We start from the raw sequence: 19,278 nt of genomic DNA, 5'->3' as shown, positions 1-19,278 counted from the left end.
CTTCAAAGTTGGTTTTAGAAAGCGCCTTGGTAAGAATGTCTACAATTTGGAGAGTTGTTGGAGTGTAAACTAATGAGATCATCATTTCTTCTATCTTTTTCTTAATAAAATGAAGATCTATTTCCACATGCTTTGTCTGATCATGATGAACTGGGTTCTTAGCGATGCTTATGACAACTTGATTGCACATAACATCTTCATAGAATTTCCTATCGGAATTTTTAGCTATTTTAGGAGTCTTTTTAACCACATTCCTTCACAAATTCCATGTGCCATAACTCTAAATTCTACTTCTACATTGCCTAAGCTACAATAGATTGTTTCTTGCTTTGCTAAGTAACTAGATTCCCCCTTCCTAGAGTTATTTTTTAGATATGTTAGAATACGATACACAACTTTCATATGTACCTCAGTTAGATTATTCATGAATTGGCTAACCACGCCGACTAAAAAAGCAATTGTTTGGTCTTATGTGAGAGAAATAGATGAGTTTCCCTACAAGTCTTTGATATCTCCCTTTATCCACCAAAGCACTTCCTTTGACTGTTCCTAGTTTAATAGTGTAGTCCATAGGTGTATCTACAAATTTACAACCAAGCATCCTAGTGTCCTTTAGCAAGTCTAAGACATACTTAAGTTGGGAGACTGTAATACCCATTTTTTGATCTAGCAATTTCCATCCCAAGAAAATATTTAACATTCCTCAAGTCTTTAGAATGCCCACTAAAAGTTCTCACATAATCTCTAGAGAGGCAATCCTAGATTCAAACTTTCCCATCCACACTCCAGTAGTTATGTACTTGGAATCACCTAGCCATGACAAGCATGTCACCCTTGTTGGGATTGAGCCCTTAAAAGCAAGACAAGATCTAACACAGTTAGACTTAACCATCCCCTTGCTATCCCTTTAGTGTATTGACATTGATTTGAGCAGTCAACCCATGTCTCTTATATTGTACATGATTTGGGTGCATTAGGAGTTGCATAGAAGATACAAGTCATGAGTTCCTTGTAAGTAGATAAGTTGTCCACAATTGGCTCATAGATTTGGGCAATCTAGTAGAAACTATAGTGCACCATCTCCTAATTGGAGGAATGACTTGTCTTGGCTATCGGGATGAGTTTCCCATGGTGAGTATACTAGTGTATATGATGCACACTGGACAAGACCTACGATGAGTCATGACGCAAGATTATTAATTGTCATGATTCAGGAAGCTACTATATTGAATGGACTCTCAACCTTGAAAGGATATTGAGCTTGTGCCAAAATCAATAGGAGACTTTAACCTATGGGTGAGACCCTAAAGTGGTCATATATCCCTATGGATTGGGTCACAGTTGATGGAAGTTGATGGCAATAAGTAATCTTAATAAAGACATCATGATATCTCATATGATTAAGATAGTGTGTCCACTTGGGTGATCCAAAGGACACATGATCATGAAATATGCGGCCATATTAATTCCTTTAGTGGAATTTGAAATATGCTCCTTGGAGCTAGAGTATGTCATTTGATCACATAATAAGTAAGATCTATAACTCAAGGATTTGAGAGATAATCTTGATAGGTGATAGCACTACCTTGTTAGATTATAGACACCGGTTCATAGGGAGTCTGCATGTAGTGGATAGGTCATGGGTCTGAGCACTTGGGGTCTCGTTGTAATATACGTAGGGTACTTGACTGTAATTGACTCCCTGTAGTGGGATGTTGAGTTAATTTTAGAATTTGATTATAAGAGAGCTAGTACTCTTATGAGTCCTAGTGGTCCTCGCTCTAAGCTCATATTCCTTGTTGGCATGACTTATGAGGGTTGGATGAGTTTTTAGCTCACTTTTGTGCATACAGGCGTTTTGGTAATCACGCAAGGTTGCATAACGATAAGTGAGTGGTATCTTTGGATTGGACTAATTGATTAATTAGGCCTTGTATGGTTAATTAATCAATTAGTGACCTTTTTAGGCTATATTAAGTAACCCAAGCCCATGGTGGGCTTAAGTCACTTAAGCCCAATAGGAAGCCTTTAATACTCCTTTAAGGGTTAGGTTTTCTAAGTCTTGCCATTCTCCACTTCAGTCTAGAGAGAGAACCTTAACCTCTACCCTTGAGATCTCCACAATCTCAGTGCCTAAAGACAAGGAAGAGTCATAAGGTAGAAGATCATGGTGTTTACGAAATCCATTATGACTTTGGAGTTATCTACATCAATTGGAATTGATCCGGCAACATCTAGACCAAAGGTATGTGACTTTATTCTCTAGATCTATGTTTTCTATGGTATCCATATTATTTTTGAATACTTGTTTATCCATTATGATAGATTGAGGGTGCCTATGATAGATTTGTATGCACCTTACACGATCCAAGGTATGGGAATAGAGTAATCCAGGGTTCCCAACAACCCTCATATCCATGTAATCACCAAGTGCTCAAATAACCTTCTCAATATGTTGTAGGTGATATTTTTTCACCTCTATTTCCATCAATCTCCTAGTCATTTTTTTTATCAGCTTCTTAAATCGCACTACTCAAACCTTAGCCTCCAGTAGAGCAACAACACCAGGTATAACTCTAGAAAATAGAGAGGTTTACAAAAATAAAAATGATCAACAAAAATGAATTAGAAAATGAGCAAGCTCTTCAAACCAAGTACCATTTCATAGGTTATCCATGTGCTAATAAAGAGCAGATGGGGAGTTTGAGTGGGCTTAAATAAGAATAAAGGTTTAATTTTCAAACATCAAGCTCAAAGATGAAACCACAACAAAGACAAGCTACCAACAAACAGAGCCTTATGCACAAAAGATGAATCAACAATACTAGAATCCAATGGACAACTTAAAACTTAACCAAAGGCATATGTATGACCCAATATCCATACCCAAACCAAAGAAACAATACGCAGAAAAACCGCAAGAAAGGAGGAAAATCTATGCGATAATGAAGAAGAATTGTGAAACATAACATTTGTAATAACCTAATATTTTAGGCCATATTGGAATTTCAAGTTTGAAAACTCTTCTAATTGGTGATGGTTGAAAAGTCAAAAAAGACAAATTGAGAACATGTGTCAAATTTGGATTGGTTGAATTTGAAGGATTTTAGTGGTTAACCAAGTGACTTGAATTTTTGCACCATGTCAGCTTGATAGTAGGAAATTTCTTAGGATTGTAGAAATCGAAGTTTACCGAAAAATGACAACAAAACGGAAATGAAAAATCAAAAAATGAAAAATAAATAATTAAAGAAAAAATAACTAATATAAACTTAATAATAAATTATAGAAAATTAAAATATTTTTGTTGGTGTTTGAGAATTTATTTAGTATAGTGTAGTTAAAAAAAAAAAGATGAAATGAAATAAGGAAATAAGATGAATTGAGAAAGAAAAGAAGAGAAAAAGAAAAGAAAATAATTAAAATATAAGTTTTAAGTGGTTGCACAGGCCACATTTTGGCCTCTTGCTTTTAAAGAAACGAAAAGAAAAGAAAAACTTATAGAAAGGTGAGAGCTTGGTCAGCTATGTGTGGGAAGTTCGGTTTGCCTTCGGTCAACCATTTCAATGATCAAATGACCTTTGTTTCACATGATTTTTTAGGAGAATATTCTACTCAATATGAGGAACATTCGTACGATGTAAGATTTTGATTTCAATGGTCGGATTTTCCGATATGTGGTAAGGTGATTTAACCCTAAAAATTCTATTTAATGTTTTTATTTTTTGGGGAAAAAAATTATAGAATTGTTATTGGGAGATAAATAGGTAGTATTTGTGGCATTTGAATGTGATTATTGATATGAAAAAATTTATTTGGTGATTTATAGAATTTTCTTTGAAATTTTTGGTGACGTTGAGATTATTTAATTGTGGGAAAATTGTGTGTTGGCTGATTAAAATTATTGAGATTGTTGGGAATAAATAAAATTAGGGTATAAATGGTGTTTTGTTGATATTTGTATTATTGAGAATTTTCTTGGATTTTTTGGTGATTTTTAAATGTGGAAAATAATTGTATTGGATGCTAAAAATTATTGAGATTGTTGGGACTAGGGTATAAATTGTGTTTTGTTGATATTTGTATTATTGAGAATTTTCTTTGATATTTGGGGAGATATAATGGTGGAGAAATTATTATGTTGGATTTAATAAACATTGTCTTTGAAAAATTGTGGATAATGATATATGAAATTATTGCATTTCATATGCATCATGGTTGAGTGGAGGAAAAATGAAAATTGTTGAAATGTTACATGAAATGGAAAAAGAAAAAAAAAAGGATGATGAGAAGTAAAGGCCTGTGAGAGGCTAATTAAGAAGGGAGTGAGATCCTTAGGGTGAAAGACTTAAAAATGTACCCTAGGAAGACTTTGAATGGGGAGTGTATTTGGGTATGGACGCGTATCCTTCAACGAGAGCCTGAGAATGACAATGCATTGTATGACTGTGTGTCATATCCTTACATGCATTTTATTTAATTATTGAGAATTGTTAAAGTGATATAATTAGATCAAATAAAATGTTTGGATTGTTTTTTTTATGGTTGAATGTTTTATTTTGTGTATCCTTGAACCTTAGTAATACCAATTAACCCCCTTGAGTGTAAGACACCCTACTAAGCAATGTGGAAATGCTCACCCCTTCTTTCTTGAAACTTTTAGATGCATATTTGGCTACTAAGGATCAACAGTTAGAGCAAAGAGGGCTTCAGAATGCCCCAAGAGATTTTGGAGCAGCTTAGAGGGCTTTAGCATATTTTGTTGTGTTAGCTTATTTGGAGCTTGTACTAGTAGACTGTTAAACTCTATATTTGTATTTGGACTTTATTTTGATTAACTTGCTCAAACTATGGACTTTTATTTCATATTGGGATTAGAGACCTTGATGATTTTTATTTTCTCATGTTGTTCTTGAGTATTGGTTTTGATCTTGGTGAATTGGAATGCTAGTTGAAGGAAGATTTATTTCTAGAAAAAAAAATTTCCAAGGTGTTTTGGTTAACTGCCGACTTGGACTAAGAGAAACTCTTAGGGTCAAACCTTTGACCTGAGGTCATGGGTCAAATTTAGGTCGCTCAAAAGTTGGGTCGTGACAGCATCCATACTGAAGATGCTCTTATCTAGCGAGATTTCTAGGCTTCTACCTCACTTTTCTTCCCCAAAACCACCAACAAGCTCCCCCCTTCTCCCCTTTGGTTTGCTCTCTTCTTTATTTGCTTTTTCTTCCCTAAGACTCTTTTCCCCTACCCCTCAAAACAAACACCAACCCAGAAAGACTTCTCTACCAAAACCAACCTCCAAGCAACCTGCCATGTGTCTCCCTTGTAGAGAATATCTCTATTGCTCCCTAAAAGCCACTCGTACTCCCACTTACTCTCTTGACAACTCACTCTCTCCAATTGGCTTCTAGAAGTCTCCAGAAGGTGGCAAAAAATTATATTAATTAATTAATTAATTTTATAATATACATATATCTTTTAAATAATTTTATTATTATAAAAATATATTATAAGTTAAAAATATTAATTTTATTATTAAAAATATTTTTAACAAACTGAATTTGAAGAGACAATTTTATTTATTTATTTATTTTTTTGGGAAGAAAATACCTTTTGAATTACGTTTTAAAAGAGATTATCTTTTTAAGAGACTATTAGTTAAGCAAGCTTCAAGAAGAGAATGTGTCTTCAAGAGATGGTTTTCGGTTAAGCAAAGTTTTTTGTTTTGGCCTGAAATAGTCCCTCCCTTTCAATTGTCTTGTCCTAAAATCATCTTTGGACCTTATTAACCACCTCACTTTAATTTGAAGGATTTAGGTAAGGAAATAGAGACGTCCCAATAAATACTAAATATGGAACCAAATGGTGAACAATGAGCGAGCTTAGCTTCCGAATATTATGGCACCCTAATTTTGTGTTTCATTTCTCTTCAAAGCTCTTCTTGCTGATGATATGCCGAAAATCACGACTGATGTTAACAGTTTGTTGGCCCTTTGGCCATTTCAAGAGCAACTACCACCACCATTCCATTCTTTTTATCATCCATTCTCTATATACAATTCAACACCCCCTTTCTGAGTTTGTTGAGAGGGAGGGTCCTCCATGAATGAACCCTCCATTGTTTCTCAGCTGCGTATCTTCTTTCATTGTAACGTGAAGTCTGTATCTTCAGGTTTGACACATTGGTCATACTCTAGCCAAAATTTCCAGAAGCATTGAACAAGAAAAAGAGTATATATCATATATCATAAAATATAGAGGGTACCTTTGGAAAAGATGGCAAAATGCTTCAGCTTTGCAGCATCCAGAGACTGGTGGTACCGATACTCTTTCACAAGCGCTGGCCTCAGGTCAGTGTTAACCGATCTTGGAGAGGGGACAGTGATGCATTGTTGGGTGCCAAAATGTCATAGGCAAACCAAACCCAACCTTGTCCTTGTCCACGGCTTTGGAGCCAATGCAATGTGGCAGTATGGCTACCTTCTAAGACACTTCATCCAGCGCTTCAACATTTATGTTCCGGACCTGCTCTTCTTTGGACGCTCCTTCACGACAAGGCCGGAGCGTACAGAGGCGTTCCAAGCTGAGTGCGTGATGAAGATGATGGAGACACATGGGGTGAGGAAAATGAACTTGGTTGGGGTGAGTTATGGTGGTTTTGTGGGGTACAACATGGCGGTGCAGTTCCCGGAGGCTATGGAGAGGTTGGTGCTGTGCTGCACTGGCGTATGCTTGGAGGAGAAGGATATGGAGCAGAGTTTGTTTGCGGTTTCAGATTTGGAGGAAGCTGCCAGCACTCTGATGCCTCAGACGCCCGAGAAGCTCAGGGAACTGATGAAGCTTTCCTTTGTCAAGCCAGTTAAGGGCGTGCCCAACTATTTCCTCACTGATTTTATAGATGTAAGTCCCCTCAACATATGCCTCTGTTCTTACAGTTTTCCAAATTACTTCTCATTATAATATAGGTACCCTAGCTTCACATTCTTAGAGATATCGAAATTACTTCTCATTATAATGTAGGTACTATAGTTTGTTTTGTGTTGTGGTTTTACATTAGTTATCCTATATTGTCTGAAATCTAGGTGTCATAATATGATTAGCTTATCGCATATTTGGTTAAAACTTAGGATACCTTCTATATATATGTTGATTGTACCAACAGGGGAGGACATTAATAAAATCATCAATTTGAATTGAATCTCCTCCATGTTACTTTACTTTTTAAAGATGATATAAGAACTTTACCGTCTCCTCCCGTTCTTTTTTCTTTTTTTTTTTTCGCCATCACTAAGTCTAAATCCTCAATATCCCTCCTTAATTTAGACATTTTGATTTTTTGTTCACACCTTGATTATCTCACCTCCATAACTCCTAGGTCTTCTTTCATATTCCCCTAATCAGTTTTGTTCTTTGATCCCAAATTGTACATATTAGGAGTTGTCAGTGCATTGTAGGATGTGACAACAACTAGGCCTGAAATCTCTTACAGTGTAAATAAGGTTTGTTAATTCAAGTTTAATCCTTTAGAAGCTCATTGCAAGGTTGTTGAAAGGATATTGAAATATCTAAGGGATACTCTAAACTATGGTTTGCACTTTAGAATATTAATTGCCCATGAATATGTTGCTTGGGACTGGGATCCTGATGGTAGAGGTTCAACATATAGTATTTGGGATTCTAGTTTTTTATTAGTTATACTGAGTTGTATGGAATTCAAGGGTCATAATATGATTTTCTTATCTTAGATCTTGTTAGAAAGATTGTTAGGACATTTGATGTATATATATGTTGATCATACAAAAAAATTAGGATATATGAAAATTCTTTGAGTTATGAGAATTTCTGTGATGCCAAAAATTAGGATACAACTCATATCTTTGGGAGAATCTAATAAACCGTCCAAAACGAAGCACATAATACACCTTCAATTCATATGCTAATTGTGATAGATATGAATAGCAACAAGATAGGTCACCCCATCCCGTTTACATAAGGTAATTCCCTTCACCACCCTAAAAAAAATAAAATGGGATGAGATGTGGGGGACTTAGTACGAGAATTCTCATACCCACCTTGTCTCGACCTATTAATCTTCTTTAAAAAAAATAAATTTGAATTACATTAAAAATAAATAAAATATTATAATTTTTATAGTCTATTTTATTAAAAAGTGGATTTTAAAATTATTTTATCTATGTTAAAAATAGGAAAATAAAATTTTTAATTAAATCATTTTTATAAAATTAGTTATATATATAATTGAGACAATACTTGGCAAGGTCGAATAAGGCAATACCCAAACCCACTCCGAATTCATCTTAGGTTTTTTTAAAAATCCTAAACTCATTCATAACCTATTTATTTTAATTTCAAACTCATTCCTTTAGGGGCAAGGTGGGGTGGTTATTTGAAAAAACTTGCCTCATAGCTATTCCTACTAATAGACAATGAAGGATTTAAATGTTGATGTTTTAATCTAATGAAATTGCCTTATTTTTTTAACATAAGTAAGGGTACCAAAGCCCTTTCAAAAATTGATGGAGGATCTATGAAAAAATATGGTTCAATGTCATGTTGGTCTAACAAGAAACTAAAATATTTATCTTAGCTATGATCCCTCTTACTTAAAATACCAAAGAAAATGAAGATATAGTTATAAATAATATAAATAAAAACATTAATAGGTAGAGCAAAATTGACACTTATTGGTTATAGTATAATTTATTAAAAAAAACTGTTATTAAAAGGAATGATTTTTTTTAGCATTACATCATTTATAAATACTCGTAAAATTTTGAAAAGGAAAAATAAAAGATAAATTTATTTTATAAATATATTAGTTGAAATGGCTTTATGATGCATTCAGTGGTAGATATTTAATTTATTTTTATTTTGTGAGAAATAAGAAATATTAACTAATGTGGTGAGAAAATAAAGATTCCTAGAGAGTTAACAAATATTGACTATTAATTCCACCATTTTTGTGCATGCTAAAATGATTTTATAAATATTTAATTATAGTATTAGTTTGTTATATCTTATAGGAGCTTGCACGTTATTAAAATTATTCTAATCAATACATTTTATTTATGTAAAATTTAAGAGAAACAAACATATATAAGATATAACTAATTTTAACAAAAGAATATAATGCAATTATTTAGAAAATAATTTATGTGACATATTTATGACTATCAATGTTCCTTGCCATGATTAAGTTAAGTGTATATGACTAAAAAATAAAGTGGGATACAATTATGCACATTGATAAATAAGTGTCCTTTGTAAACTTTTTTTATTTTTTATTTTTATTTTTAAAAATAAATAAATTCTATATAAAAGGTGACAACTTTCATTTTTAAAAATTTTAAAATTTTATACAATAAAATTTTTAATACTTCGATTTTTTAAAATTGCTTTTAAAATCATTATTTTTTCAATGTAAGTCTTTAAAATGTTTTGTATCTTTCATAAAAGTTACTATTATTTTTTATTTTAAAAATAAATAAATAAATAAAAATAAATCCAAACCAATACTAAATATTGGTTTTTGGATTAATAAATCCATGAGTAACCAAGAAGGCAATAATTATTTAAGCTCAATGTAGTAGTCCTATAGGTTCTTGCTTGAGACCATAGGTGGATTTTCTAGGATGATAACATGAGTAGGATGAGATTGATCAATGAATTAGGAGGTTGTTTCATAGAAAACTTAATTGGAAGGAGTTGCAAGCAAAATTGCATCGTTCATCTCAATTCAAATTTTCCACAAAGGTAAGAGCAAGATGTAATACTGTTGAAATTATAATTCAACTTAAAGTCAAATTAGATGAATTTTAGAAATAATAGGGATTGTTATTTATTTAGGTTTCTTATATTAATTAGACTCCTAGTCTAATATGAATTGGAGTCATAGTGCAAGTATAATTAGTTTATTAAAAATGTAGGTCTGTTATTAGATTGAAAAGAGAAAGAATAGAGTGCAATAAATAATACTTTAGTATAAATATTAATAATTGTGTGGGTTCCAACAAGCAATATCAAAGCTAGAAGATTAGGGAAAGTGAAAGGCCAAATCAGAGTTATAAAACCTAGGAATGTGTAAAATAACAAGAAAGTTACAATTTTGTTGGTGAAATTATGACTACTAATAATAACTCAATTCATCCTCAACTCCCAAAATTCATAAGTATTTTGATAATTGGGGAATTTAGATGCATGTTTTATTTAAATCTTAGGATTTTATGAGATTTAGGGTGCATTTGGTAGTGATCTAGGAAGTGTTTATATATAACCTTTCTAACATTGAAAATTTTTATATTTCAAGTATTAGAAAGACTAGAAACAATTCTTAGAATCACTACCAAATGCGCTCATAGTGAACAATTGTTACATTGAAGTAATTGATTCAAAAACTTTGAGGCATTATCAAAGGAGTAGAAATATTTATTAAAAGATTTTTAAAAGAAATATTAGAAGGTGCTCTATGTAATATTCCGAGTAGTAAATGAATCCATATTTAAGAAAATCTTAGAGACAAGAACAATAAAGGAGACATGGGTTACTCTAAAAAAATTATACGAAGGTGATGGTCATGTTAGGCAAATGAAGTTGCAAACATTAAGAGATAAATCGAATCTCCCTACATGAATGACTTTGAATAAATCTCAAATTATTTTGATTGAGTACCAATCATTATAAACCAAATGTGGGATAATGGTGAGAAGCTTGATTATCAATGAGTAATAAAGAAAGTTATGTGATCTTTAAGTACAAAATTCGACTATGTTGTTGCAACAATTGAAGAGGGTAATGATATCTTCACTCTCATATTTGAAGAGAATGTGAGTTCATTGTGATTGAATGAATAACAATAAATCAAATAATCAACTCTACTAAGTAGCAAGCATTGCAAAGTAGAGCATTTATAAGAGGTTGTGATGGCTAACAAGGTGGTAGAGGTCGTGGTCGAGGCAAGGGTAGAGGAGGACACAACAAATTCAACAAATAGAAATGGAGATTGTGACATAAATTGTTCAAAAGGAAGGACCAACATTCCTAGACCTAAAGACAAGTCATGTATAAAATGTTTCAAATGCAAAAGGTATGGACACTATAAGTCAAAATGTTGAACGAAATTGTAGTATGAACAAGTAGAGTAGGCAAACACAACTAAGAAAAAGTTGAATTTGGTACTAGCCTTTAATGTAGCAACATCAAATGTAGAAACAAAGATGTTTAGTACCTTAATATAAGATGCAACAATCACATGTGAGGTAAGCAAAATTTGTTTTCACTATTAGATGAATAAGTTAGAGGCGAAGTTAATTTTGGAAATAAATCCAAAGTCTTAATCATGCACAAAGGTAATGTCAGAATATGTTCTAAAGACAGTACTAATGTTACTATGGAAAATATATTTTTTGTTCTAGGTTTTTTTTTTTTGGAATTTATTGAGCACATGACAATTAACAGAAAATGGGCATAGCATTAATATTTCTAATGGAGTTTGCATCCTTAATGATAAAAATAAGAAGACAAAGAAGATGACAAAAAAATGATGTTTCCTATTTTTCTTCAAATAAAAACTTTATTTGGTTTGAAGGTAACAATGGAAGATAACATTTGGCTTTGACATATTTGTTTTAATTATCTCATTTGCATGGGTTGAAGTTATTGGTGTTGAAGACAATGGTAATAGGATTACTAATGATCAATAATCAATGTCTCATTGGGAAACAACATAAGAATTCTTTTCAAATTGGAAGATCTAGAAGCGCTAAGCAACCATTAGTTCATGAATACAAATATATATGATTCTAGAGAGGTAAAATCTCTTGGTCACTAAAAATATTTTTTGACTTTTATAGATGATTTTACAAGAAAATCTTGGATTTATTTGTTAAAAGAAAATTTTAAGGTGTTTAACAAGTTTAAAGAATTCAAAATTCTTGTTAAAAGACAAAGTAGTTGTAATATTAAGATATTGAGATATAAAAGAGGAGGAGAATTAACTTTCAATGAATTTTATAATTATTGCAAAAGTCGGGGTATTCAATGATAATTGACAAGTAGCTATAAACATGCATAAGCAAATGGTATAGTTGAAAGGAAGAACAAAACCACTACGGAGATGACAAAAAGCATATTGAGGGCCAGGTCATTTTCTAAAGTATTTTGGGCAAAAGCTATTACATATGCGGTGTTCTTGTTGAATAGGTGTCCTACTAAAGTAGTCTTTGGAAGAATACTTAAGGAAGCTTGAACTAGTCATAAGCCAGAAGTTTTCCTTCTATGAGTCTTTGGGTGTATTGCATATTCCCATATACCAAAGAGCATAAGAAAAAGTTTGATGATAAAAATGAGAAGTGTATTTTCATTAGCTAGAATGATGTACTAAAGGTTATAAACTATATAATCTAGAAATAGGATAGTTGATTATGAGTAGAGATGTTCAATTCCTAAAGAATGAGAGTTGGACAAGGACAAAAATAAAGTGAGGAAAAAGGAGTTTTGATTGAAGTGTATTTGCATATTGTGATAGGAAATGAATGAAGAAATTTAATCAATATAGAAGAACAATAAATGGGAAATAACTACTTTACCAGTTAGAAAGAATCTTATAGGTGTTAAATAGATATATAAGACATAGTATAAACTTAATAGTAAAGTTGATCGATTTAAGGTAAGATTGGTGACAAAAGGCTATAAACAAAAGCCAACATTTATTATTTTGAAGTTTTTATACCAATTTCTAGGCTAGATATCATTCACATGAGAATTGCATTTACTACTCAAAAAGGTGAAAAGTTTACCAAGTGGATGTGAAGTTAGTTCTTTTAAATGATGTACTTAAAGAAGAGGGTTTTGTTGAACAACCACCAAAGGAAAGGCAAGAGAGACAAGTTTATGAACTTAAAAGAATTGTATGGGTTAAAGCAAACACCACGTGTTTGGTACACGTGGATTGATGCTTATTCATTACAACATGGATTTCAAAACTGTCCTTTTTAGCACACATTTTACATCAAGTCAAATTCTAATGGTGGTGTAGTTTTTGTATGCCTCTATGTAGATGATTTAATTTTTATAGGAAATTTTCAAAAAATGTTTGAAGATTTTAAGGAAGCAATGATACAACAATTTAAGATGATGGATTTGGGATTAATGACATATTTTTCTTGGAATTGAAGTCCAAAAAATGGATGAAGATATCTTCATCTCACAAAAGAAATATGCTATATACATTCTAAATCAATTTAAGGTGGAATCATCATCAATAACTCATACTCCTATTCCAAGTGACTAGAGATAAAAAAAGAAAGTCATCAGAGAATTAGTAAATTCCATATATTTTAAGGGCATAGTGGAAGTCTTTGTTATGGGACTTCTAATATACCAAATATTGCTTATGGAGTAGCAATTATTAGTTAATTTATGGAAAAACCATATTAGTCACACTTGTAAGTAACAAAACGAATTTTGAGGTATATAAATGGTATTCATGATCATGAAATTTTCCACTTCTACTTTAGCAACTTCAGTTTAGTGGGCTACACATAGGTAGGTGATGCAAACACAAGAACAAGTAATGTTGGGTATGTTTTTATTTTTTAATTTAATATTGGAACAAAATTATTCTCATGGTCATCAAAGAAGTAACAAATTGTAGCATTATCAACTGTTGAAGCTAAATATATGACAGTTGCTTCCGCCACATGTCAAGTAGTTTGGTTTGGTAAGATGCTTAGTGAATTAAAGCCTGAACAAAAAGGTCCTACAAAGATTTTGTGTGATGATAAGTTTGTTATTGCATTAACAAATAATGCATTGTTTCATGGTAGAAACAAACGCGTAAGTCATTATATTAGGGAACTCATGAAAAATGATGAGATTAAGCTCAAGTTATGTAGATCATAATATCAAATTCCATGTATTTTTACGAAGCTACTAAAGAGAGACATGTTTGACAAGTTAAAGATAATGCTTGGTGTGATTGACTTTAAAGTTCGAATTAAGCAAGGTTATTGAAATTATAATCCAACTTAAAGTCAAATAAGGAGAATTTTAGGAATTTGAGAAAAATTAGGAGTTATCATTTATTTAGGTTTCTTATGTTAAGTTGGACTCCTAGTCTAATATGAATTGAAGTCATATATACAAGTATAATTTGTTTATTATAAATATAACTTTGTTATTATCTTGAAAAGAGAGAGAAGAAAATGCAATAAATAATATTTTAGTAAAAATATCAATCCCCAATGGTGTGGGTTTTAGCAGTGGTTGGCTTAGCAACTAGTTTGACTGCTTCTTGATAATCCATGTAAGAATAATAGTGAATTGGGAACTGGAAAAAAAAACGCTTCATACATGGTAACACTCCCATTTGAATTTCTTTTAATAGAACACATTCATTTGCATATGATATGTTATAAGAAGGATATGATGGAGCTAGTTCCCAAGTTCCATTTCGGAGAAAGCATTAATTTCATTTATCACAACTTGACGCCATTAAGGGTTAATGATGGCTAGAGATGCACAATTAGGTCTAACAAAATTTGGAAAGGGGTGCTTAGTTGTTGAATACACTTGTTTAGGCATAAAAATAGTCTTCTACAACTTGGTTACCATTACGTGTATTCAAGCTAATGGTTGGACAATAGGTATGGAATGTGAAGATAGTGAAAAATAAAAATGGGTAGACAATGGCTCATTAGATGAATCACCATGTAAATTGCTCATAGAATGGAAATTAAAAGAATGAGAGGGAGATTTGGTTGGAGGTGTGAAATATTAAAGTGTGTGGGAGTAAGTGTGGCAGGAAAAGGTGAACATGTGGACCATACATGTACTATAAAAGTTGAAAACCAAGCGACACATGAATAAGTTATAAAGAGAAACACACGTGTTAAACAAATTTGAGATTATAAGAAACACAATCTATTGAGAATGGCATCAATACTATTTAAGAACTTAAATTTTGATATTAGCCCAAAAAAATTCATGGTTTAGGTCTAGAGTCCAATTTGTGCATGGTGTAAATTAAGTTTAATCCAAGGAAAATAAAAACACCTAAAAGAATGAAGTCTAGAGTAATTGGGCAAGGAATGGAAAATATTAGGATTAGAACACCTTAATCTTATTTTCTTAAAGTGACAATAAATGAATATAAAAAAAAATTTAAAAATTAAAACATAAGAATATACGAGATTTATAGTGGTTCACTCTCAATGTGAGAGTTACGTCCACTTACAGTCATTGCAAATTTTCACTATGATTAAATGGAGATTATAAGAGAATCATAAATGCCTCACCCTCTAGGTTTTACTCTTTGTATTTCTCCATCTCTCTTAATAGCACTAACCTCTCTTAGTCGACTACCCTAAACATAACATAATTAAGGTAACTAAATTACATGTGTAAAATCCCCAAAATACCCCAACTTAAATACCCTTACTAAATTTTGTCAATTAACATGCTATCTCTATATCAGGTTAATTTGTGTCAGGACAATCATTGTTAGGATAATAATTAAGCTCCACACATCTTAACAATTTCCCACTTGGAGACTAATCCATCATCAACTATCTCCACCTACAATGGTTATGACTTCTCAATCCTCAATAGAGTAGTCCAATTAAAGTTACGGATAACTCCAGTTTCTCAATTGTCATAGTCTTTGTCAACATATCAGTTAGATTTCGATTCCCTTGAATTTTCTCGAGTGCTAAAACTCCATCTTCCAAAGTTGATCTTATGAAGTGATATCAAACTTGTATGTGCTTTGTCCTAGTATGATAAATTGGATTCTTTTCCAAATAAGTGACACTCTAACTATCATAATGCAACACACTTTGCTCATACTTGTGACCAAATTCTTCTAAGAAAGACTGCAACCATATCATCTCTTTGCTAGCCTCTATCACTATTACATACTCTACTTCAATAGTAAAGAGTGCAACTTTCTCCTAAAACTTTGATACTCAATTGACTACGGTACCACCCAGAGTATGAACATATCCTATGGTATATCACTAGCCATATATTGTCCACATTCCCTTGCAAGCCCAAATCTGACTTCCTAAAATACAAAGTTTACTCTACAGTACCACTAAAATACCTGAGAATCCACTTCACTATCTCCTATGTTGTTTTCTTAGATTACTTATATATCCACTCACACCTCCACTACATGTGCTATATCCGATTTAATGTAAACCATGACATACATAAGACTGTCAATAGTAGAGGCATAAGACACTTTAGCTATGTAAACCTACTCCTGCTCAGTTGAGGGTGACTAATCTTTGGATAGTCAGAAGTGCATAACCAAAGGGGTACTCACAGGCTTCGCTCGAGCCCTATTAAATTTACTAAGAAATTTTTTCACATGTTTTTCTTGTGATAGCTTAAGGACTTCACTGTCTCTAGTTATCCTTATCCCAATGATTTGTTTTACAAAGCCCAAATACTTCATTACAAACTCCTCTGATAAATTTTTTCCTTTTTAGTTTGTTAATCTCATGTATGCTAGCCCCCATAATCAACAAATCATCAACATACAGTAATAAAATAATGTATGAACCATCAAACCTCTTAACATAACAATAATGATTTCCCTGACACCTAAAAAACCATTACTACTCACAAAGTTGTCAAACTTCGTATACCATTGTCTTAGAGCTTGTTTCAAGCCATATAGACTCTTTTGTAGTTTATACACAATTTTCTCTTTTCCTTGAACTTAAAACTCCTGTGGCTGATGCATGCAAATTCTTCCTTTAAATCACCATGAAAAAAATGTCACTTTTACATCCATTTGCCATAAGTGTAGTTCTTCTTTTGCCACTAACCCATGTATTGTTCTAATAGTGGTCACTTTGACCACTAGGGAAAAAATCTCTTTGTAACCAATGCCTTCCTTTTGCTAAAAGCCTTACTTTGTACCTCTTGCTACCATCATATTCTTCATTTATCTGGTATACCCATTTATTCTATAAAGCTTTTTCCTTTTGGTAGCTCTAACAACTACCATGTTTGATTAGATATCAACGAATCCATCTTATCCCTCATGGTTAACTCCTACTTGTTTGATTCATCAACTTACATTACTTCTTCATAACTCTCTAGTTCACCTCTATTAGTAAGAAAAATGTAGTTAAGTGAAGGAGAATATCTTTACGTTGGCTTAACAATTCTAGAAAATCTCCTGGGTTCAATCACAGGAGTAGGTTGATTCACTTCTAGGGCTACATTCTCTTGATCTTTTGGGGATGTGGTTTCTTGAACTTCATGGAGATTCACTAGTAAATCATGCACTAGAAAAAAAAATTCAAGCAAACTACCTTAGGCATCCTCACTTCAGAATCTACATTATTTGAAACTTTGTCCAATCTATCCTTATAGAGCACTTGCTCATTGAATATCACATCCCTAGTTTTGATGATCTTCTGATTTTGGTCATCCCATAAACGATAACCAAACTCGGTGCCATCATAACCAATAAAGAAACATTTCTTAGATTTCGGATCAAGTTTGCTTCTAGCAATAACATCAATGTGAACATAAGAAAGACAACTAAACACTTTCGAAAAGAAAGGTTTACTTTTTGGCACTCCAAACCTTTTCAGGTATTTTGCAATCCAAAGGAACTGAAAGACCTTTATTGATCAAGTAAGTTGCATTTTTAACTACATCTACTCAAAATGTCTTAGGCAATTTAAGGTCTTATTCACTCTTTTAGCCACACCATTTTGTTGAGGTTTTCTAGGAATAGTTTTTGTCATCTTGATCCTATTCTCAGTGCAATACCACTTAAAATTATCATTAATGTATTCCTCCCATTATAAACCTTTAAAAAGTGGAAGGCTATGGTTGAGAATGAGATGAAGATTTCCTTGAGAATTTTGTTGTCCTTTTTTTTTTGGTGCCTTACAGTGCTGCTTTATGTGACTTATTATCATATAGTTCCAACACTCCACATTCTACCCAGATCTAGAATTACTTTTTCCATTCCTCGACTTCAATCTACCTTTATTTTGGTTAGAGCTTTTGTCATTCCCTCTACCCCTACTCTCAAGATTAATGGCAAAACTTGATGTGGACGCTTCACCTCGAATCAATTCTATGAACCACCTAAACAAAAATGTGAATCCTAGCATCATTAAAATTCAACTTGGAATTGCCTATAGAGTTACTAATTACTGCCCTCATGGGCTCTCAACTATTTGGTAGAGACATCAAAAGAATTAAAACATGAACCTCATTATTGAAATCAATTTCAACAAATGACAATTGATTAATAATTATGTTGAACTTATTGAGATATGTTGCCTTTAAAGCACCTTCTCCCATCTTTAAATGAAATAATTTCATCATGAGAAATACCTTATTATTCGCAGATGCTTTCTCATACATATTAGACAATACCTTCATCAATTCCATAGTTGATTTATCCTTTACTACATTATGAGCAATCTTCTTTAACAATGTTAATTGAATAATTCCCAACACCTGTTTATCAAGGAGAGCCCAATCACCATCTAACATCCCTTCTAGTTTCATTCTCAAAAATGGTAGATGAAGCTTCTTACCATATAGATAATCTTTGATTTGCATTCTCTATGAAGCAAAATCTATATAATCAAACTTCCCAAATCCATCCGTCAAACCATCTTCTCTAGCCATTGCTCTTAATCACAACTAAATGCACTGATTCCAGTTGCTAGGATTAAAATACCCTAATCCTATTTTCCAAAAGCGATAATAAATGAATATAAAAAAAATTAAAACACAAGAACACACAAGATTTATAGTGGTTCACTCTCAATGTGAAAGCTACGTCCACTTGCAGTCATTGTAGATTTTCACTATGATGAAATGGAGATCACAAGAGAATCACAAACGCCTCACCCTCTAGGTTTTGCTCTCTACATTTCTCTATCTCTCTCAATTGTACTAATGTTTCCCAGTCACCTACCTTAAATATAACATAATTAAGGTAACCAAATTACATACGTAAAATCCCTAAAATACCCTAACTTAAAATATCCTTACAAAATTTCATCAATCTCCATACAATCTGCATGTTGTCTCTACATAGGGTTAATCTACGTCAGGGAGATCACTATCAGGATAATAATTAGGCTTCAAACATCTTAAAAAAAAAAAAAAACATTCAAAAGAAAATTTGTGTTGGAGATAAGTAGAATGGGTAGATAGTTAATAGGATAATTAGCTATTTGGAAAACATGAGGCTAAAAAAAAAAAAAAGAAACA

General features: G+C 32.4%; 1 protein-coding gene across 1 annotated transcript; it reads left to right on the top strand.

Annotated features, from left to right (window-relative positions):
- The first annotated feature begins 6,276 nt into the window (after positions 1 to 6,276).
- LOC132252607 (uncharacterized) lies at positions 6,277 to 6,960 on the top strand. The gene has a single exon (XM_059740927.1). The coding sequence runs from the start codon at positions 6,277 to 6,279 to the stop codon at positions 6,958 to 6,960; it is 684 nt and encodes a 227-aa protein (XP_059596910.1).
- The last annotated feature ends 12,318 nt before the right edge of the window (positions 6,961 to 19,278 follow it).

This window comes from Vitis vinifera, chromosome 12 (assembly GCF_030704535.1).
Source record: "Vitis vinifera cultivar Pinot Noir 40024 chromosome 12, ASM3070453v1".
NCBI lineage: Eukaryota > Viridiplantae > Streptophyta > Magnoliopsida > Vitales > Vitaceae > Vitis > Vitis vinifera.
The sequence above is the reverse complement of the archived record's forward strand: the minus strand, read 5'-3'. Positions and strand labels throughout refer to the sequence as shown.

What these genes read in the sequence shown, in the direction of transcription:
- LOC132252607 (XM_059740927.1), top strand. Translation starts at nt 6,277, where the DNA reads ATGGCAAAATGCTTCAGCTTTGCAGCATCCAGAGACTGGTGGTACCGA.